This window comes from Triticum urartu, chromosome 5A (assembly GCF_056163025.1).
Source record: "Triticum urartu cultivar PI428250 chromosome 5A, HENAU_Tu73, whole genome shotgun sequence".
NCBI lineage: Eukaryota > Viridiplantae > Streptophyta > Magnoliopsida > Poales > Poaceae > Triticum > Triticum urartu.
In genome coordinates, this window is record NC_141877.1 from 68,957,581 (window position 1) to 68,980,659 (window position 23,079).

The following is a 23,079-nucleotide window of genomic DNA, read 5'->3' on the forward strand; positions in this document are numbered from 1 at the left end:
TGTCACTAGTATGCCTCTACTTGACTAGCTCGTTAATCAAAGATGGTTATGTTTCCTAACCATAGACAAAGGAGTTGTTATTTGATTAACGAGATCACATCATTAGTTGAATGATCTGATTGACATGACCCATTCCATTAGCTTAGCACCCGATCGTTTAGTATGTTGCTATTGCTTTCTTCATGACTTATACATGTTCCTATGACTATGAGATTATGCAACTCCCGTTTACCGGAGGAACACTTTGGGTGCCACCAAACGTCACAACGTAAATGGGTGATTATAAAGGAGCATTACAGGTGTCTCCAAAGGTAGATGTTGGGTTGGCATATTTCGAGATTAGGATTTGTCACTCCGATTGTCGGAGAGGTATCTCTGGGCCCTCTCGGTAATGCACATCACATAAGCCTTGCAAGCATTACAACTAATATGTTAGTTGTGAGATGATGTATTACGGAACGAGTAAAGAGACTTGCCGGTAACGAGATTGAACTAGGTATTGGATACCAACAATCGAATCTCGGGCAAGTAACATACCGATGACAAAGGGAACAACGTATGTTGTTATGCGGTCTGACCGATAAAGATCTTCGTAGAATATGTAGGAGCCAATATGGGCATCCAGGTCCCGCTATTGGTTATTGACCGGAGACGTGTCTCGGTCATGTCTACATTGTTCTCGAACCCGTAGGGTCCGCACGCTTAAAGTTACGATGACAGTTGTTATGAGTTTTATGCATTTTGATGTACCGAATGTTGTTCGGAGTCCGAGATGAGATCACGGACATGACGAGGAACTCCGGAATGGTCCGGGGATAAAGTTTGATATATATGATAATAGTGTTTGGTCACCGGAAGGGTTCCGGAAATCACCGGAAGGGGTTCCGGATGTTTCCCGAAATGTTTGGGTACGAGAACACTTTATTTGGGCCAAAGGGGAAAGCCCACAAGGTTTTTGGAAAGCGCAAAAGGAAGTTTTGTGGAGTCCAGGGGCCAGACGCCAGGGTCCCTGGCGTCTGGGTCCAGACGCCGGGATCCCTGGCGTCTGGCCCTGGAGTCCGAGAAGGACTCTTGCCTATCAGGTGAAACCGATTTTGTGAAGGCTTTAACTCCAAGTTTCGACCCCAGGGCTCAAGATATAAATAGAGGGGCAGGGCTAGCACCAAAGATAGATCAAGAAACACAAGTTGATCCACGTGATCTATTCCTTAGCCGTGTGCGGCGCCCCCAGCCACCATAGTCCTCGATAATACTGTAGCGGAGTTTAGGCGAAGCCCTACTGCTGTAGTACATCAAGATCGTCACCACGCCGTCGTGCTGACGGAACTCTTCCCCGACACTTTGCTGGATCGGAGTCCGGGGATCGTCATCGAGCTGAACGTGTGCTCGAACTCGGAGGTGTCGTAGTTTCGGTGCTTGATCGGTTGGATCGTGAAGACGTACGACTACTTCCTCTACGTTGTGTCAACGCTTCCGCAGTCGGTCTGCGTGGGTACGTAGACAGCACTCTCCCCTCTCGTTGCTATGCATCACATGATCTTGCGTGTGCGTAGGAAATTTTTTGAAATTACTACGAAACCCAACATGTAGAGCCCCAGGCCGCGGTCACCACATCGTGGAATCCGTCCAAGCGTAGCCAGTACTCCTCAAAGTGAAACCGTCTGTGTGAGGTAGGCGTGAGTGAGCAGTCCAGCAGCAACGGGGCGTGGTCTGACACCACAGCCGCGAGACATCGGAGGTGGCATCCGCTATGCGTGTCCTCCCAATCAGCAGTGCAAAGCACACGGTCGAGCTGCATGAGAGTCGGCGGTGATTGCTCATTGGACCAAGTGTAGCGCCGCCCGTTGAGGTAGATCTCTTTGAGCGCGAGGTCATTGGTGAGACGGCGAAATGTGCCCATCATACGCCGGTTGATGTTGCCCGTGTTTTTGTCGTCGTCGCGGAGGATGAGATTGAAGTCGCCGCAAACCATCCATGGTTCCGGGCACTCGGCATGGATCTCGCGAAGCTCCTGCAGGAATCTTCCTGGGGTCCGTATACCACCGTTAGCCACCAAGGTGTGCATGTGGCCGTGGTCACCTTAGCGGTGATCGCATTGGTGGTGAACATTGGGTCCGTGATGGTCACGGCCCTGCTCTTCCACGCCAGCAAGATGCCGTCACGCGTGCCATCGGCCGGGAGGTATGTGTAGTCATCGAACTCGGAACCAAGCGCATCCAGGACAATAGCCGAGTAGATCAACTCCATTTTTGTTTCTTGGATGCATACAATGGAGGCCCCGGTGGTGTCCAGCAGCGACCGGATAGCATATCGCCGAGCCCGCGCGTTCAAGCCGCGTACATTCCAGATAGAAATCTTAAGGCCGTGGTCCATAGGAATGGGATCGACGGGTAGACGCGCGTGAACTGGTCTAGCCTTCACATGCAACGTCGATGCCGCCGGTCGTAGCCGATGCCATGCAGACTGGGATCTCGCGGTCAACCAGTGTGGCAATGGCCTTGAGGACCGTCAGGGGTAGCGGTGCCACGAACATGTCGTCGTAGGCTTTCATCTCAGCGGCAGTGATCTTCTGATCGATCCCGATGATCCCCAGAGTGCGCGGGATTTGCACGTGGGCGCGCTGCTCTGCCGTGGGAGGGGCGCTCGGTTGGCAGGTCGTAGCTGCAGATCGTCCATGGCGCGGGGAGGCGAAGTTGAGGGGTCGGCGTGGCTTCTTTCCCGGGGTCGACAGGGCGGCGTTGAGGTGTTTCGTGGTGGAGGCCAGAAACTCTCCAAGGGTCCATGGCTGTGGCGTGGTGCGGCCTCGGGATCGCCGCAGCGTAATTGGGGGCGAGGCGAAGTGGCACGGCGTGCGACCACTTGGGCTTTGGTTTGTCCCGGCCCTAGCGTTTGGGGATAGCTGGGGAGGTGTGGGTGTGGGCCGTCGCAAAATCACGATCGGGCCAGCTGGGCTGCGGGCCGGCTACGCGGCAGCAGGTGGGGGTGGCCCATCATCATGGGCGGGAGGATTGGCGCCGAGGGAGGGCGTTTCCCCGCCCGAGGCAGCGCGTGCGGGGTTGGTGGCGGCGGGTTGGTCAGCGGAATCCAGCCCCACCTCTGGCTCGGGTGGGGTGGTATCTCCACTTTGTCCCGACCGGGTCTCTGGTGGTGCAGATCCCTCCTGTAAGGCGACATGCTCACCCGTGGCAGGGGCCAGATCCCGACAAGCCGGTGTGTCAGGGGCGGGCGGGCCTTGCCCCACAGGATCGTCATTGGGATCGTTGCCAGCCACCAGACTTGAACTCGCGGCCGGTCGCGGATCGACACATGGCCTGACCGGGCACAGGTGGGCGTCTGCGGCGACCACGTCAGTGCAGCCAGACGGGCCCTCAGTTGTCTGCTCCTTTTGCTTTCCTCTGCCTTTTCCTCTTCTGGAATGGTGATGCAGGAGGTGGCCCCCTCGTTGTCCAGGCCAGGGCGTCATGCCCGTACGCAGCGGGTTCGCGGGCGGAGCCGCGCCGGAGCCGGCGCTGGTAGGCCATGTCGGCGACGAGGAAAGGCCATCAGAGCTTCCCTGCCTAGCGATGCGCCAGCCCAGGTCGTCCATGGCCATGCCGTCGGCCCGGCCAGGGGCGGCCGCATCCGTGCGCCTGCGCTTGCATCCGCGGCGGCGCGCGCGGCCCGGTCCGCGGTCAGGGGCGGGGTCGCGGTTCCCGCCGGCGCCGCGCTCGTGGTCTGGCCCTGCACCCGAGGGCCTTGTAGTCGCTGGCGGTCTGATCATGACGGAACGGGCGAGCGCGATGGAGATGGGGTAGGTCAGGATCCTGATGGTGGGCGCGTCAGAGTCCAAGGTCGCCGGCACCTGCTCGACCACCTCAAGAATGGCAGCGCGATGGATCTTGTCGGGGTCGTGCGTGCGCCCAGATAGCCGGAAGGTGGCGAGGTCGGCGCGGGAGCGGGTGTGGGGGTGGAGGCGTTCAATCCAGCAGCTTTGCCCGAGGATGACCCTATTAAATCTTTGTTTTGCAATATGAATCTTGATAATGATGGGACTGAATATGATCCACCTTTGCCTAGAAGACGTTCCAAGAATTCGGAATTTTTTGATCTTGATGCTAAAATTGATAAAAGTAGGATTGAAGAAATTAAAACCCTAGATGTTGCTAAACCCACTATTATGGATTTCAAGGAATTTAACTATGAAAATTGCTCTTTGATTGATTGTATTTCATTGTTGCAATCCGTGCTAAATTCTCCTCACGCTTATAGTCAAAATAAAGTATTTACTAAACATATCGTTGATGCCTTGATGCAATCTTATGAAGAAAAACTTGAATTGGAAGTTTCTATCCCTAGAAAACTCTATGATGAGTGGGAACAAACTATTAAAATTAAAATTAAAGATGATGGATGCTATGCTTTATGTGATTTGGGTGCTAGTGTTTCCACGATTCCAAAGACTTTGTGTGATTTGTTAGGTTTCCGTGATTTTGATGATTGCTCTCTAAACTTGCACCTTACGGATTCCACTATTAACAAACCTATGGGAAGAATTAATGATGTTATTATTGTTGCAAATAGGAATTATGTGCTCATAGATTTTATTGTCCTTGACATAGATTGCAATCCTTCATGTCCTATTATTCTTGGTAGACCTTTCCTTAGAACGATTGGTGCAATTATTGATATGAAGGAAGGAAATATTAGATTCCAATTTCCATTAAGGAAAGTGAGGGAGTCCTGGATTAGGGGGTCTCCAGACAGCCGGACTATATCCTTGGGCCGGACTGTTAGACTATGAAGATACAAGATTGAAGACTTCATCTCGTGTCCGGATGGGACTTTCCTTGGCATGGAAGGCAAGCTAGGCAATACGGATATGTATATATCCTCCTTTGTAACCGACCTTGTGTAACCCTAGCCCTTTCCGGTGTCTATGTAAACCAGAGGGTTTTAGTCCGTAGGACAACATACAATCATACCATAGGCTAGCTTCTAGGGTTTAGCCTCTCTGATCTCGTGGTAGATCTACTCTTGTACTACCCATATCATCAATATTAATCAAGCAGGATGTAGGGTTTTACCTCCATCAAGAGGGCCCGAACCTGGGTAAAACATCGTGTTCCCTGCCTCCTATTACCATCCGCCTTAGACGCACAGTTCGGGACCCCCTACCCGAGATCTGCCGGTTTTGACACCGACATTGGTGCTTTCATTGAGAGTTCCTCTGTGTCGTCGCTGTTAGGCTTGATGGCTCCTTCTATCATCGATAGCGATGCAGTCCAGGGTGAGACTTTTCTCCCCGGACAGATCTTTGTGTTCGGCGGCTTCACACTGCAGGCCAACTCGCTTGGCCATCTGGAGCAGATCGAAAGTTACGCCCCTGGCCACCAGGTCAGGTTTGGAAGCTTAAACTACACGACCGATATCCGTGGAGACTTGATCTTCGACGGATTCGAGCCTCTTCCTTGTGCGTCATGCGGTCACGATGAGTACGATTTAGCTCTACCATCAGACAGTGTTCAGGAGATCGCACCGGCAGCCGCTCCGACCCTCAATTCGGAGCCAGTTGCGCCGTCCATGGACGGGTGGATGGACCCCGCCACGGAGGCCTTATCCTCAGCGGCGATCGAGCCAAACATCGACCTTACCCTGCACGAGAGCCGTGTTGTCAAACTGCCGGATCCTTCTCCGGCCACGGACTCCGAACCGCCTGCGCCCGTTCCTAGCGAATCCGATTGGGCGCCAATCATGGAGTTTACCTCCGCGGATATTTTTCAGCACTCGCCCTTTGGCGACATACTGAACTCATTAAGGTCTCTCTCCTTGTCAGGAGAATCCCGGCCGAACTATGTCCGACAGGATTGGGATGCGGACAACGAAGAAATTCGTGGCCCACCCACCACCCACTTAGTAGCCACTATCGATGACTTAACCGACATGCTCGACTTCGACTCCGAAGACATTGACGGTATGGACGATGATGCGGGAGACGAAGAGGAATCACTGCCCACAGGGCACTGGACAACCACCTCATCATACAATATATACATGGTGGACACACACAAAGAAGGCAATGGCAATGAGACAACGGAGGATGACCCCTCCAAGAAGCAACCCAAGCACCAACGTCATCGGCGCCGCTCTAAGTCCCGCCAAAGCAAAAGTGGTGATACTGGCACAGGAGATAATAACACTCCAGATAGTGCCGACGATAACAACAATCCCCTCCAGCGAGATTTAGAGCAGGAGGATGGAGGAGCCAGCCCACCTGAGAGAGCGGCAGATGGAGAGGCGGAGGATGATAATTACATGCCCCCCTCCGAAGACGAGGCAAGCCTCGGCGATGACGAATTCGCCGTGCCAGTGGATCCCGTCGAACAAGAGCGCTTCAAGAGCCGGCTTATAGCCACGACAAATAGCCTCAAGAAAAAGAAGCAGCAGCTTCAAGCTGATCAAGATCTGCTAGCTAACAGATGGACTGAAGTCCTCGCGACCGAGGAATATAAACTCGAACGCCCCTCCAAGAGTTACCCAAAATGCAGGTTGCTACCTCGACTGGAGGAAGAAGCGTATGATGCGGCTGATCGGCCACCTCGTGGCCGCGATAGAGAGGCATTCCAGCCAAAAGTTCAGCCTGCACCCCGACGCCATTCAAATAAAAAGGCATGGGGAAATACGCCAGACCTGCGAGACGTATTGGAGGACAAAGCAAAACATGCAAGATCGATCTACGGATCACGAGGGCGCGCCACTATGCGAGACGATAAACGTCACGCCGGATAGTCCGGCCGGGCCGAACACAGCGGGCAAGACCCATTCGAGCTGCGTCGCGATATAGCCCAATACAGAGGCGCCGCACACCCCTTATGCTTCACAGACGAAGTCATGGATCATCAAATCCCAGAGGGTTTCAAACCCGTAAATATAGAATCATACGACAGCAGAACAGATCCTACGGTATGGATCAAGGATTTCCTCCTCCACATCCACATGGCCCGCAATGATGACTTACACGCCATCAAATACCTCCCACTAAAGCTCAAAGGACCAGCGCAGCATTGGCTTAACAGCTTGCCAGCAGAGTCCATTAGCTGTTGGGAAGATCTGGAAGCCGCATTCCTCGACAATTTTCAGGGCACTTATGTGCGACCACCAGATGCCGATGACTTGAGCCACATAATTCAGCAGCCAGAAGAATCGGCCAGACAATTCTGGACTCGGTTCCTAACAAAGAAAAATCAAATCGTCGACTGTCCGGATGTAGAGGCCTTAGCAGCTTTCAAACACAACATCCATGAGTGGCTAGCCCGGCACCTTGGTCAGGAAAAGCCAAAATCTATGGCAGCCCTCACGACACTCATGACCCGCTTTTGTGCGGGAGAAGACAGCTGGCTAGCTCGCAGTAATAACATATCAAAGAACCATGGTACTTCGGATACCAAGGACGGTAATAGCAGGTCACGTTGCAACAAACATAAGCGCCGCATTAACAGCGATAATACTGAGGATACGACAGTCAATGCCGGATTCAAAGGCTCTAAACCCGGTTAGCAGAAAAATCCATTCAAACGAAGCACTTCGGGCCCGTCCAGTTTGGACCGCATACTCGATCGCTCATGTCAAATACACGGCACCCCCGACAAGCCAGCCAACCACACCAATAGGGATTATTGGGTATTCAAGCAGGCCGGCAAGTTAATTGCCGAAAACAAAGATAAGGGGCCACATAGCGATGACGAAGAGGAGCCCCGGCAGCCGAACACCGGAGGACAGAAGAGGTCCCCCCCACAAGTGCGGACGGTGAACATGATATACACAACCCACATCCCCAAGAGGGAGCGGAAGCGTGCGCTCAGGGACGTATATGCGTTGGAGCCAGTCGCCCCAAAGTTCAACCCATGGTCCTCCTGTCCGATCACCTTCGATCGCAGGGACCACCCCACTAGTATCCGTCATGGAGGATTCGCCACACTGGTCCTAGACCCAATCATTGACGGATTTCACCTCACTCAAGTCCTTATGGATGGCGGCAGCAGCCTGAACCTGCTTTACCAGGACACAGTGCGCAAAATGGGTATAGATCCCTCAAGGATCAAACCCACAAAAACGACCTTTAAAGGCGTCATTCCAGGTGTAGAGGCCCATTGCACAGGCTCAATTACACTAGAAGTGGTCTTCGGATCCCCGGATAACTTCTGCAGTGAAGAATTAATCTTCGATATAGTCCCGTTCCACAGTGGCTATCATGCACTGCTCGGGCGAACCGCATTTGCGAGATTCAATGCGGTACCGCATTATGCATACCTCAAGCTCAAGATGCTAGGACCTCGGGGGGTCATCACAGTTAATGGAAACACAGAGCGCTCTCTCCGCACGAAGGAGCACCCTGCGGCCCTCGCAGCAGAAGCGCAAAGCAGCCTCTCAAGGCAATCCACCAGTCCGGCATTTCAAGACCCGGACAGCTTCAAGCGCGCTCGGAGTAATCGGCAACTAGACCGCCTGGCACGATCTGAGCTCGCGTAGCAATGCGTCCCCCACCCTAGTCCCAGCCAAACGGTGAAATCCGTGCCACGCGTACATAATTACACATTAAAAATACCATGGGCACAGGTGGGGAGGGGGGCACAACTACGGCACGCCCCAAGACGCGGCTTAAACGGGCTTCCCGCTTTGTTATTTTTCTCTTTCAGGACTTTAATCTCTGGAAACCCTATCCGGCAGCATGATTGCCGAACACATGATGCAGCAACCAAGGAGGCATAAAGCTATGTCACACCACGGAACTCCCAGGTGGATTACGACAACGAGTGAAATATTTGCTTTAATACTATCCCTCAGCTTGCCCTTGGAAGGGACATAGTCCTACTTTTTGCTTATCGCACTATCTGTATCATTCTGCTTTAACGCACCTTTTTGAATAAACAATGCATAGCATTAAGACTATTATTGCATTTTCCTTTATATATATATATCTATATATATATATATGTGTGTGTGTGTTCATTAATGACGCCTTGCAACTGTACACTTTGGTACGACCAATACACCAGGGGCTTAAGTACCCCACAATATGGTGTGAGAAGTCCGAACACTTTCACAAGTGCGGCACCCCGAACTTATAGCATTATATGCATCAGCTCTGAATCATGTATTTGGTCAAATGTTGGGTTTGCCCGACTCCTATGTTTTGGTACCTTACGTTCTGCTCTATCGGCTAAGGTAGCGCTAGGAGAACTACTGCGATTGTGCCCCGGTTCTGCTGGGTTAAGCACCTCAGTAGAGAAAGCTAAAACTGACTGTCATGATAAGGCGAGAGATTGGTCGCTGTTCGGCGAGGTTTCGAGTCCCTAAAGACTTATGCCGCTTAGAGCGAGGAGTCGGTCCTGTCTGGCTTAAAGGCGTGTAACGCGCCCCAAATTTGGCCTTCCGAATACCAGGGGCTTCGCCGAAATTTAAAATTATAGAATTCTATGGCTAAGTGTGTTGTAGAATGTAGCATAAATTCAAAATTTTCCTACGTGTCACCAAGATCTATCTATGGAGTCATCTAGCAACGAGGGAGGAGTGGATCTGCATACCCTTGTAGATCGCGCGCGGAAGCGTTCAAGAGAACGGGGTTGATGGAGTCGTACTCGTCGTGATCCAAATCACCGATGATCCTAGCGCCGAACGGACGGCACCTCCGCGTTCAACACACGTACGGAGCAGCGACGTCTCCTCCTTCTTGATCCAGCAAGGGGGGAGGAGAGGTTGATGGAGATCCAGCAGCACGACGGCGTGGTGGTGGAAGTAGCGGGATTCCAACAGGGCTTCGCCAAGCGCTGCGGGAGGAGGGAGATGTGTCATGGGAGGGAGAGGGAGGCGCCAGGGCTTAGATATGGTTGCCCTCCCTTCCCCCCACTATATATAGGGCCAAGGGAGAGGGGGGGGGGGCGCAGCCTTGGCCCTTCCTCCAAGGAAGGGTGCGGCCAGGGAGGAGTCCCTCCTCCCCAAGGCACCTAGGAGGTGCCTTCCCCTTTTAGGACTCTTCCTTTCCCTCATCTCTTGGCACATGGGCCTCTTGGGGCTGGTGCCCTTGGCCCATATAGGCCAAGGCGCACCCCCTACAGCCCATGTGCCCCCCCGGGGCAGGTGGCCCCACCCGGTGGACCCCCGGGACCCTTCCGGTGGTCCCGGTACAATACCGGTGACCCCGAAACTTGTCCCGATGGCCGAAATAGCACTTCCTATATATAATTCTTTACCTCCGGACCATTCTGGAACTCCTCGTGACGTCCGGGATCTCATCTGGGACTCCAAACAACTTTCGGTTTACCGCATACTAATATCTCTATAACCCTAGCGTCACCGAACCTTAAGTGTGTAGACCCTATGGGTTCGGGAGACATGCAGACATGACCGAGATGACTCTCCGGTCAATAACCAACAGCGGGATCTGGATACCCATGTTGGCTCCCACATGTTCCACGATGATCTCATCGGATGAACCACGATGTCAAGGACTTAATCAATCCCGTATACAATTCCCTTTGTCTAGCGGTACGATACTTGCCCGAGATTCGATCGTCGGTATCCAGATACCTTGTTCAATCTTGTTACCGGCAAGTCTCTTTTACTCGTTTCGTAACACATCATCCCGTGATCAACTCCTTGATCATATTGTGCACATTACGATGATGTCCTACCGAGTGGGCCCAGAGATACCTCTCCATTTACACGGAGTGACAAATCCCAGTCTCGATTCGTGCCAACCCAACAGACACTTTCGGAGATACCTGTAGTGTACCTTTATAGCCACCCAGTTACGTTGTGACATTTGGCACACCCAAAGCACTCCTACGGTATCCGGGAGTTGCACAATCTCATGGTCTAAGGAAATGATACTTGACATTAGAAAAGCTTTAGCATACAAACTACATGATCTTGTGCTAGGCTCAGGATTGGGTCTTGTCCATCACATCATTCTCCTAATGATGTGATCCCATTATCAATGACATCCAATGTCCATGGTCAGGAAACCGTAACCATCTATTGATCAACGAGCTAGTCAACTAGAGGCTTACTAGGGACATGGTGTTGTCTATGTATCCACACATGTATCTGAGTTTCCTATCAATACAATTCTAGCATGGATAATAAACGATTATCATGAACAAGGAAATATAATAATAACTAATTTATTATTGCCTCTAGGGCATATTTCCAACAGTCTCCCACTTGCACTAGAGTCAATAATCCAGTTCACATCGATATGTGATTAACACTCAAGGTCACATCCCCATGTGACTAACACCCAAAGAGTTTACTAGAGTCAATAATCTAGTTCACATTACCATGTGATTAACACTCGATGAGTTCTGGGTTTGATCATGTTATGCTTGTGAGAGATGTTATAGTCAACGGGTCTGAATCTTTCAGATCCGTATGTACTTCGCAAATTTCTATGTCATCTTGTAGATGCAACTACTACGCTACATTTGGAGCTATTCCAAATAACCGTTCTACTATACGAATCCAGTTTGCTACTCAGAATAATCTGGATTAGTGTCAAAGTTTGCATCGGCGTAACCCTTTACGACGAACTCTTTTACCACCTCCATAATCGAGAAAATTCCTTAGTCCACTAGTTACTAAGGATAACTTTGACCGCTGTCCTGTGATCCATTCTTAGATCACTCTTGTACCCCTTGACTGACTCATGGCAAGGCACATTTCAGGTGCGGTACACAGCATAGCATACTGTAGAGCCTATGTCTTAAGCATAGGGGACGACCTTCGTCCTTTCTCTCTATTCTGCCGTGGTCGAGCTTTAAGTCTTAACTTCATACCTTACAACTCAGGCAAGAACTCCTTCTTTGACTGATCCATCTTGAACACCTTCAAGATCATGTCAAGGTATGTGCTCATTTGAATGCACCATTAAGCATTTTGATCTATCCTCATAGATCTTGATGCTCAACGTTCAAGTAGCTTAATCCAGGTTTTCCATTGAAAAACACTTTTCAAATAACCCTATATGCTTTCCAGAAATTCTATGTCATTTCTGATCAACAATATGTCAACAACATATATTTATCAGAAATTCTATAGTGCTCCCACTCACTTCTTTGGAAATACAAGTTTCTCATAAACTTTGTATAAACCCAAAATCTTTGATCATCTCATCAAAGCATACATTCCAACTCCGAGATGCTTACTCCAGTCCTTAGAAGGATTGCTGGAGCTTTGCATACTTATTAGCATCTTTCAGGATTGACAAAACCTTCCGGTTGTATCACATACAACCTTTCCTCAAGAAAATCATCGAGGAAACAATGTTTTGACATCCTATCTGCAAGATTTCATAAATAATGCAGTAATCGCTAATATAATTCCAACAGACTCTTAGCATCGCTACGAGTGAGAAAGTCTCATCGTAGTCAACTCCTTGAACTTGTTGGAAAACATCTTAACGACAAGTCGAGCTTTCTTAATGGTGATACTTACCATCATTGTCCGTCTTCCTTTTAAAATCCATATGTACCTAACAGCCTTACGACCATCAAGTAGTTCTTCCAAAGTCTACACTTTGTTTTCATATATGGATCCTCTCTCGGATTATATGGCCTCGAGCCATTTTGGAATCCAGGCCCACCATCGCTTCTCCATAGCTCGTAGGTTCATTGTTGTCTAGCAACATGACTTCCAAGACAGGATTACGTACCACTCTGAAGTAGTACGCATCCTTGTCATCATACGAGGTTTGGTAGTGACTTGATCTGAAGTTTCATGATCACTATCATAAGCTTCTACTTCAATTAGTGTAGGTGCCACAGGAACAACTTCCTGTGCCCTGCCACACACTAGTTGAAGAGATGGTTCAATAACCTCATCAAGTCTCCACCATCCTCCCACTCAATTCTTTCGAGAGAAACTTTTCCTCGAGAAAGGACCCGATTCTAGAAACAATCCCTTATTGCTTTCGAATCTGAGACAGGAGGTATACCCAACTGTTTTGGGTGTCCTATGAAGATGCATTTATCCGCTTTGGGTTCGAGCTTATCAGCCTGAAACTTTTTCACATAAGCGTCGCAGCCCCAAACTTTTAAGAAATGACAGCTTAGGTTTCTCTAAACCATAGTTCATACGGTGTCATCTCATCGGAATTACGTGGTGCCCTATTTATAGTGAATGTGGTTGTCTCTAATGCCTAGCCCATAAACTATCGTGGTAATTCGATAAGAGACATCATGGTATGCATCATATCCAATAGGGTGCAGTTATGATGTTCGGACACACCATCACACTATGGTGTTCCAGGCTATATTAGTTGTGAAACAATTTCCACAATGTCTTAATTCTGTGCCAAACTCGTAATTCAGATATTCATCTCTATGATCATATCATAGATATTTTATCCTCTTGTCACGACGATCTTTCAACTTCACCCTGAAATTATTTGAACCTTTCAATAATTCAGACTCGTGATTCATCAAGTAAATATACTCAACATCTACTCAAATCATCTGTGAAGTAAGAACATAACGATATCCACTACATGCCTCAGCACTCATTGGATTGCACACATCAAAATGTATTACTTCCAACAAGTTGCTTTCTAGTTCCATTTTACTGAAAACGAGGCTTTCAGTCATCTTGCCCATGTGGTATGATTTGCATGTCTCAAGTGATTCAAAATCAAGTGAGTCCAAACGGTCCATTTGCATGGAGTTTCTTCATGCATATCTACCAACAAACATGGTTCGCATGTCTCAATCCTTTCAAAAATGAGTGAGTCCAAAGATCCATCAACATGGAGCTTCTTCATGCGTTTTATACCAATATGACTCAAATTGCAGTGCCACATTTGTGTGGTACTATCATTACTATCTTATACCTTTGGCATGGAAATGTGTATCACTACGATCGAGATTCAATAAACCATTCATTTTAGGTGCAAGACCATTGAAGGTATTATTCAAATAAATAGAGTAACCATTATTCTCCTTAAATGAATAACCGTATTGCGATAGACATAATCCAATCATGTCTATGCTCAACGCAAACACCAATCTCGATGGTAGAGGGAGCGTGCGATGCTTGATCATATCAACATCGGAAACACTTCCAACACATATCGTCAGCTCACCTTTAGCTAGTCTCTGTTTATTTCGTAGCTTTTATTTCGAGTTACTAACACTTAGCAACGGAACCAGTATCTAATACCCTGGTGCTACTAGGAGTACTAGTAAAGTACACATCAACACAACGTATATCCAATATACTTCTATCGACCTTGCTAGCCTTCTCATCTACCTAGTATCTAGGGTAATTCTGCTCCAGTGGCTGTTCCCCTTATTACAGAAGCACTTAGTCTCGGGTTTGGGTTCAACCTTGGGTTTCTTCACTAGAGCAGCAGCTGAATTGCCGTTTCATGAAGTATCCCTTCATGCCCTTGCCCTTCTTGAAACTAGTGGTTTCACCAACCATCAACAATTGATGCTCCTTCTTGATTTCTACTTTTGTGGTGTCAAACATCGCGAATATCTCAAGGATCATCATATATGTCCCTGATATATTATAGTTCACCACGAAGCTCTAGCAGCTTGGTGGTAATGACTTCGGAGAAACATCACTATCTCATCTGGAAGATCAACTCCTATTCGATTTCAAATGATTGTTGTACTCAGACAATCTAAGCACAAGCTCAACAATTGAGCTTTTCTCCCTTAGTTTGCAGGCTAAGAAAATCGTCGGAGGTCTTATACCTCTTGACGTGGGCACGAGCCTGAAATCCCAATTTCAGCACTCGAAACATCTCATATGTTTCGCGATGTTTCAAAACGTCTTCGGTGCCTCAACTCTAAGCTGTTTAACTGAACTATCACATAGTTATCAAAATGTGTATGTCAGATGTTCGCAACATCCATAGACAACATTCGAGGTTCAGCACACTGAGCGGTGCATTAAGGACATAAGCCTTCTATGAAGCAATGAGGACAAACCTCAGTTTATGGACCTAGTCCGCATAATTACTACTATCAACTTTCAACTAAATTTTTCTCTAGGAACATATCTAAACAGTAGAACTGAAGCGCGAGCTACGACATAATTTGTGAAGACCTTTTGACTATGTTCAGGATAATTAAGTTCATCTTGTGAACTCCCACTCAGATAGACATCCCTCTAGTCATCTAAGTGATTACATGATCCGAGTCAACTAGGCCGTGTCCGATCATCACGTGAGACGGACTAGTCATCATCGGTGAACATCTTCATGTTGATCGTATCTACCATACGACTCATGCTCGACCTTTCGGTCTCTTGTGTTCCGAGGCCATGTCTGTACATGCTAGGCTCGTCAAGTCAACCTAAGTGTTTTGCATGTGTTCCGAGGCCATGTCTGTACATGCTAGGCTCGTCAACACCCGTTGTATTCGAACGTAAGAATCTATCACACCCGATCATCACGTGGTGCTTCAAAACAACGAACCTTCGCAACGGTGCACAGTTAGGGGGAACACTCTTCTTGAAATTTTAGTGAGGGATCATCTTATTTAAGCTACCGTCGTTCTAAGCAAATAAGATGTAAAACATGATAAACATCACATGCAATCAAATAGTGACATGATATGGCCAATATCATTTTGCTCCTTTTGATCTCCATCTTCGGGGCTCCATGATCATCGTTGTCACCGGCATGACACCATGATGTCCATCATCGTGTCTTGTTGAAGTTGTCTCGTCATCTATTACTTCTACTACTATGGCTAACGCTTTAGCAATAAAGTAAAGTAATTACATGACGTTTATGTTGACACGCAGGTCATAAATAAATTAAGACAACTCCTATGGCTCCTACCGGTTGTCATACTCATCGACATGCAAGTCGTGATTCCTATTACAAGAACATGATCAATCTCATACATCACATATATCATTCATCACATCCTTTTGGCCATATCACATCACAAAGCATACCCTGCAAAAACAAGTTAGACGTCCTCTAATTGTTGTTTGCATGTTTTACGTGGCTGCTATGGGTTTCTAGCAAGAACGTTTCTTACCTACGCAAAAACCACAACGTGATATGCCAATTGCTATTTACCCTTCCTAAGGACCCTTTTCATCGAATCCGATCCGACTAAAGTGGGAGAGACAGACACCCGCTAGCCACCTTATGCAACTAGTGCATGTCAGTCGGTGGAACCAGTCTCACGTAAGAGTACGTGTAAGGTCGGTCCGGGGCGCTTCATCCCACAATGCCACCGAATCAAGATTGGACTAGTAACGGTAAGCATATTGAACAAAATCAACGCCCACAACTACTTTGTGTTCTACTCGTGCATAGAAACTACACATAGACCTAGCTCTGATACCACTGTTGTAGAATGTAGCATAAATTCAAAATTTTCCTATGTGTCACCAAGATCTATCTATGGAGTCATCTAGCAACGAGGGAGGAGTGGATCTACATACCCTTGTAGATCGCGCGCGGAAGCGTTCAAGAGAACGGGGTTGATGGAGTCGTACTCGTCGTGATCCAAATCACCGATGATCCTAGCGCCGAACGGACGGCACCTCCGCGTTCAACACACGTACGGAGCAGCGACGTCTCCTCCTTCTTGATCCAGCAAGGGGGGAGGAGAGGTTGATGGAGATCCAGCAGCACGACGGCGTGGTGGTGGAAGTAGCGGGATTCCAACAGGGCTTCGCCAAGCGCTGCGGGAGGAGGGAGATGTGTCATGGGAGGGAGAGGGAGGCGCCAGGGCTTAGATATGGTCACCCTCCCATCCCACCACTATATATAGGGCCAATGGAGAGGGGGGGGCAGCCTTGGCCCTTCCTCCAAGGAAGGGTGCGGCCAGGGAGGAGTCCCTCCTCCCCAAGGCACCTAGGAGGTGCCTTCCCCTTTTAGGACTCTTCCTTTCCCTCATCTCTTGGCGCATGGGCCTCTTGGGGCTGGTGCCCTTGGCCCATATAGGCCAAGGCGCACCCCCTACAGCCCATGTGCCCCCCCGGGGCAGGTGGCTCCACCTGGCGGACCCCCGGGACCCTTCCGGTGGTCCTGACACAATACCGGTGACCCCGAAACTTGTCCCGATGGCCGAAATAGCACTTCCTATATATAATTATTTACCTCCGGACCATTCTGGAACTCCTCGTGACGTCCGGGATCTCATCCGGGACTCCGAACAACTTTCGGGTTACCGCATACTAATATCTCTATAACCCTGGCGTCACCGAACCTTAAGTGTGTAGACCCTACGGGTTCGGGAGACATACAGACATGACCGAGATGACTCTCCGGTCAATAACCAATAGCGGGATCTGGATACCCATGTTGGCTCCCACATGTTCCACGATGATCTCATCGGATGAACCACGATGTTAAGGACTTAATCAATCCCGAATACAATTCCCTTTGTCTCGCGGTACGATACTTGCCCGAGATTCGATCATCGGTATCCCGATACCTTGTTTAATCTCGTTACCGGCAAGTCTCTTTTACTCGTTCTGTAACACATCATCCCGTGATCAACTCCTTGATCACATTGTGCACATTACGATGATGTCCTACCGAGTGGGCCCAGAGATACCTCTCCGTTTACACGGAGTGACAAATCCCAGTCTCGATTCGTGCCAACCCAACAGACACTTTCGGAGATACCTGTAGTGTACCTTTATAGCCACCCAGTTACGTTGTGACGTTTGGCACACCCAAAGCACTCCTACGGTATCCGGGAGTTGCACAATCTCATGGTCTAAGGAAATGATACTTGACATTAGAAAAGCTTTAGCATACGAACTACATGATCTTGTGCTAGGCTCAGGATTGGGTCTTGTCCATCACATCATTCTCCTAATGATGTGATCCCGTTATCAATGACATCCAATGTCCATGGTCAGGAAACCGTAACCATCTATTGATCAACGAGCTAGTCAACTAGAGGCTTACTAGGGACATGGTGTTGTCTATGTATCCACACATGTATCTGAGTTTCCTATCAATACAATTCTAGCATGGATAATAAACAATTATCATGAACAAGGAAATATAATAATAACTAATTTATTATTGCCTCTAGGGCATATTTCCAACAAAGTGAGAGTGATAAAGCATTATTAGTCCGGCTGCCTTGTTCGTTGTGCTGAGCACCTCCCTCAAAGGACCCAAAAATGGGAACAAGAGTGCTCAAGTTTATCCCGAACACCCCAACACTCGTGGCATGGGGGCAGAAGCCGAGGACTAGCCATCTCTCAGATTGGATAAACAGCCAAATAGAAGGTAATATTTTGAATTCAAACAAGCGTTGCATAGCGCATATGAAACAAGTTTTCATCATACAGGATCACACGAGCAAGTTTACTCAAATATTACATCCTTTGTACATTCATCCGCTACAAGACGGGCACCCTTCAGGACACCCTCATAATATATTTCGGGGGTGCGATGCTCCTTACCCTGCGGCAGCCCCTCCTTCACCAGCTTCACAGCGTCCATCTTGGCCCATTGCACCTTAACACGGGCGAAAGCCCGGCGTGCACCTTCGATGCATACGGACCGCTTGATGACTTCCAGCCGTGGGCAGGCATCCACAAGCCGCCTCACCAGGCCGAAGTAGCTATTGGGAAGGGCGTCGCCAGGCCACAGCCGGACTATAAAGCCCTTCATGGCCTGTTCGGCCGCCTTGTGTAGCTCGACCAGCTGCTTTAGCTGGTCGCTCATAGGCACCGGGTGTTCGGTCCCAGTATACTGAGACCAGAACAGCTTCTCCGTTGAGCTTCCCTCCTCGGCCTGGTAAAACTGTGCGGCATCCGACACGCTGCGGGGCAAATCTGCGAATGCTCCTGGAGAGCTCCGGATCCGGGTAAGTAACAGGTAATTTACTCTCACATGCTTCCTTTGCATATAGAGTGCCTTACCCGCCGCTATCTTCTTCATCGCATCAATCTCCTGGAGGGCCTTTTGGGCTTCGGCCTTGGCATTCTTTGCGCTCTCAAGGGCCGAGGCAAGCTCGGACTCTCGCGTCTTCGAGTCAAGCTCCAACGCCTAGTGCTTCGTCACGAGAGCCTGGAGCTCTTGCTGCACCTCGCCCACCCGAGCCTCTTGCCTTTCCCGCTCGGTGCGCTCCTTGGCTGCTTTATCTTTGGCCTCGGACAACGCTTGCTTTAGGGTCGCCACTTCGGTCATGGCCCCTGGCAAATTCATGATGATCCTGTCATGTTGCAATCGCATTCTTTTTATACATATCCATAGACTAGGTACTACTTACCTTGGTTCTCCTCGAGCTGCCTCTTGGCAAGGTCGAGCTCGTCCTGGGACCCTTTAAGGTCCTGCTTCAGTGCGGCGACCTCTGCAGTCAGTGCGGCAGATGCCAGCAGCGAAGCCTGCATACGCATATTGACATACTTATATTAGACTCCTGCGATATTGTTTGATCCTCTGTTCGGCTTTTCTTTGTGAACACCGAACAGAGCATCAGGGGCTACTGTCTATGCGGTAATATTTTTCCTATATTTTAAATACTTAACTCAAAGCCTGTTAGAAGGCTGGCACAGGCTTCAGTCAGTCCGCTCTTGGCAGACTGAACCTTCTGGATCACCGCACTCATAATAGTGCGGTGCTCTTCGTCGATGGAAGCACTGCGAAGCGCTCCCAGCAGAGTGTTCGGTGCCTCTGGTTGGACAGGGGTCACCGGCACAGGCGTCTTGCCCCTCTTGGAAGGAGTCCACCCGCCCGAGTCCAGAACCACTGGAGGTTTCAGCGCGGTGTTCGGCTGAGGGCCGAACTCGGAGCCCTCAGGGGCCTTGTCCCATCTGCTCCCGGAGTCCGGAAGGTCGCCTTGAGGCGCCTCCGGGACTGTCTCCCCGCGACCCGGTGCCTCTTGAGACAACACCTCGGCGTCGTCCGCAGGGCAAGGGGAGGTGGCGGTCGGAAGTGGATCGCTATCCATATCCGACGAGCCCAGGGAGCCGTCCGACGATACATCGATACAGGCTCGTGGCGGCCTGCATAATCATATTCGGCGTTAGGGAAGCAGTGCGACAAAGGAATGCTATGAGTTACTCTGGTATCTGAATACTTATGATCTCCCCAGGGGCTTGGCCCTGGGCAACCACTCGTCTTCGCCTTCGGCGGCGGTTGTGGAACTGTCCAGAAGGAGAGTCCTTCCCTTCTTGGACCCTTCGGCCTCCCCAGTTGGGGCGACCTTCCTTTTCTTGTCTCCCCCAATTGAAGGGGGAGCATCTTGTTCTTCCTCCTCGCCTTCGGGGGAGGAGTGTGGCGCAGAGTCATCGGACAATGAATCCGATGACGCCTGGCGTCGGGAACTCTTTCGGGTTCCCTTGGCCTTCTTGGTCTTCTCTGGCACCTTGTAAGGAGCCGGATTCAGCATCTTCGTCAGAAGAGCGTCGGCTGGGCCTTCAGGCAAAGGAGCCGGATAGTCGATCTGTTCGGCCGTCTCCTGCTAGTCCTGTCAAAGGTACGGGACCTTAGATCCCGCATAGAGTCAAACTATGAAAAACAAGTATCTTGTAAGAGGTAAAACAGCTTACCGCGCTGGCTTGGCGCTTCATGCTGAATCCGCGATCCTCGATAGTGGGAGGGGGGACCTCGGCACCCTTGAATAGCACCTTCCAGGCATCCTCGTGTGTTGTGTCGAGGAGCCTGTTCAGAGTTCGGTGCTGGGTGATACGTCTCCAACGTATCTATAATTTTTGATTGCTCCATTCTATATTATCTACTGTTTTGGACTATATTGGGCTTTATTTTCCATTTTTATATTGTTTTTGGGACTAACCTATTAACCGGAGGCCCAGCCCAGAATTGCTGTTTTTTTGCCTATTTCAGTGTTTCGAAGAAACGGAATATCAAACGGAATAAAATCTTTGGGAACATGATTTTCTCGCCGAACATGATCCAGGAGACTTGGACCCTGCTCCAAGGAACAAAAGAGGCGGTCACGAGGGTGGGGGGCGCGCCCCCTGCCTCGTGGGCCCCTCGTTGCTCCTTCGGCGTACTTCTTCCTCCTATATATACACACGTACCCCCAAACGATCAGAACAGGAGCCAAAAACCTAATTCCACCGCCGCAACTTTCTATACCCACGAGATCCCATCTTGGGGCCTGTTCCAGAGCTCCGCCGGAAGAGGGCCGTCATCACAGAGGGCTTCTACATCATCCTAGCCTCTCCGATGAAGTGTGAGTAGTTTACCTCAGACCTTCGGGTCCATAGTTAGTAGCTAGATGGCTTCTTCTCTCTCTTTGGATCTCAATACAAAGTTCTCCCCCTCCCTCGTGGAGATCTATTCGATGTAATCTTCTTTTTGCGGTGTGTTTGTTGAGACCGATGAATTGTGGGGTTATGATCAAGTCTATCTATGAATAATATTTGAATCTTCTCTGAATTCTTTTATGTATGATTGGTTATCTTTGCAAGTCTCTTCGAATTATCCATTTGGTTTGGCCAACTAGATTGGTAGTTCTTGCCATGGGAGAAGTGCTTAGCTTTGGGTTCAATCTTGCGGAGTCCTTACCCAGTGACAGAAGGGGCAGCAAGGCACGTATTGTATTGTTGCCATCAAGGATAAGAAGATGGGGTTTATTTCATATTGCATGGATTTATCTCTCTACATCATGTCATCTTGCTTAAGGCGTTACTCTGTTTTTAACTTAATACTCTAGATGCATGCTGGATAGCGGTCGATGAGTGGAGTAATAGTAGTAGATGCAGAATCGTTTCGATCTACTTGTCACGGACGTGATGCCTATATACATGATCATGCCTAGATATTCTCATAATTATGCACGATCCTATCAATTGCTCAACAGTAATTTGTTCACCCACCGTAGAATGCTTATGCTCTTGAGAGAAGCCACTAGTGAAACCTATGGCCCCCGGGTCTATTCTCATCATATCAATCTCCATCACTTTTATATTGTTTTGCTATTTACTTTGCCTTTACTTTTTTTACTTTGCATCTTTATATCAAAAATACCAAAAATATTCTATCTATCAGATCTCACTCTCGTAAGTGACCGTGAAGGGCTTGACAACCCCTAATCGCGTTGGTTGCGAGTAGCTATCGCTTTGTGCAGGTACGAGGGACTTGAGCGTGGGCTCCTACTGGATTGATACCTTGGTTCTCAACAACTGAGGGAAATACTTACGCTACTCTACTGCATCATCCCTTCCTCTTCAGGGAAAACCAACGCAAGCTCAAGACATAGCAAGAAGGATTTTTGGCGCCGTTGCCGGGGAGTCTACGCAAAAAGTCAACATACCAAGTACCCATCACAACCCCTATCTCTGGCATTACATTATTTGCCATTTGCCTCTCGTTTTCCTCTCCCCCAATTCACCCTTGCCGTTTTATTTGCCCTCTCTCTCTCTATCCTCCCTCTCTATTTGCCTTTTTGTTTGCTCGTGTGTTAGTTTGTTTGCTTGTTTGTCGCTATGGCTCAACCAAAATTTGGGGATCTTCACCTCAAAAGGTTAGAGGAGATCGAAAACAACGTTAGGAAGTTTATGGTTTTGCAATTTGAGCATAATAATTTCTTTAGAAACGAGCTTAAGGAACAAAAAAGTTTTATGAGTTATATGAATAAAGAGCTTGATGATATGTATAAAGAATTTGAGGGTATAAGATCCTAGATTGCTCGTCTAGAGAAGATGACTGCTGAAATTTCGGATATGCAAGCCACCTTAGTCAATAAGATGGCCGCTAAACCGGATTCCTATGAAAGTAATGATGAAGATCTAAAAGTTATTGATGTGTCTCCAATTAAATCTGTGTTTTGCAATATGAATCTTGATGAAACTGAATATGATCTTCCTTTACCTAGAAGGCGTTCTAAAAATTTGGAGTGTTTAGATCTTAATGATGAAATTGATGAAAGTGGGATTGAAAGAAATAAAAATCAAGATATTGATAAACCAACTATATTGGATTTCAAGGAATTTAATTATGAAAATTGCTCTTTGATTGATTGTATTTCCTTGTTGCAATCCGTGCTAAATTCTCCACATGCTTATAGTCGAAATAAAGCCTTCATCGAACATATTGTTGATGCCTTGATGCAATCTTATGAAGAAAAACTTGAGTTGAAAGTT

The 23,079-nt window shown here is 48.7% G+C and overlaps 1 protein-coding gene across 1 annotated transcript; it reads right to left on the bottom strand.

The window, feature by feature from the left end:
• Positions 1-1,570: 1,570 nt before the first annotated feature.
• LOC147968088 (uncharacterized) lies at positions 1,571-2,373 on the bottom strand. The gene is made up of 2 exons (XM_087523384.1): positions 2,080-2,373; positions 1,571-2,011 (listed from the first exon to the last, which is right to left on the bottom strand). Exons 1-2 carry the CDS (start codon positions 2,371-2,373, stop codon positions 1,571-1,573), a joined length of 735 nt encoding a protein of 244 aa, XP_087379510.1.
• Positions 2,374-23,079: the final 20,706 nt, after the last annotated feature.

Coding starts and splice junctions, on each gene's coding strand:
- LOC147968088 (XM_087523384.1), bottom strand. CDS start 2,373: ATGGACCACGGCCTTAAGATTTCTATCTGGAATGTACGCGGCTTGAAC. Junction 2,012..2,079: donor CCAATGCGATCACCGCTAAG/GTGACCACGGCC, acceptor AGATTCCTGCAG/GAGCTTCGCGAGATCCATGC.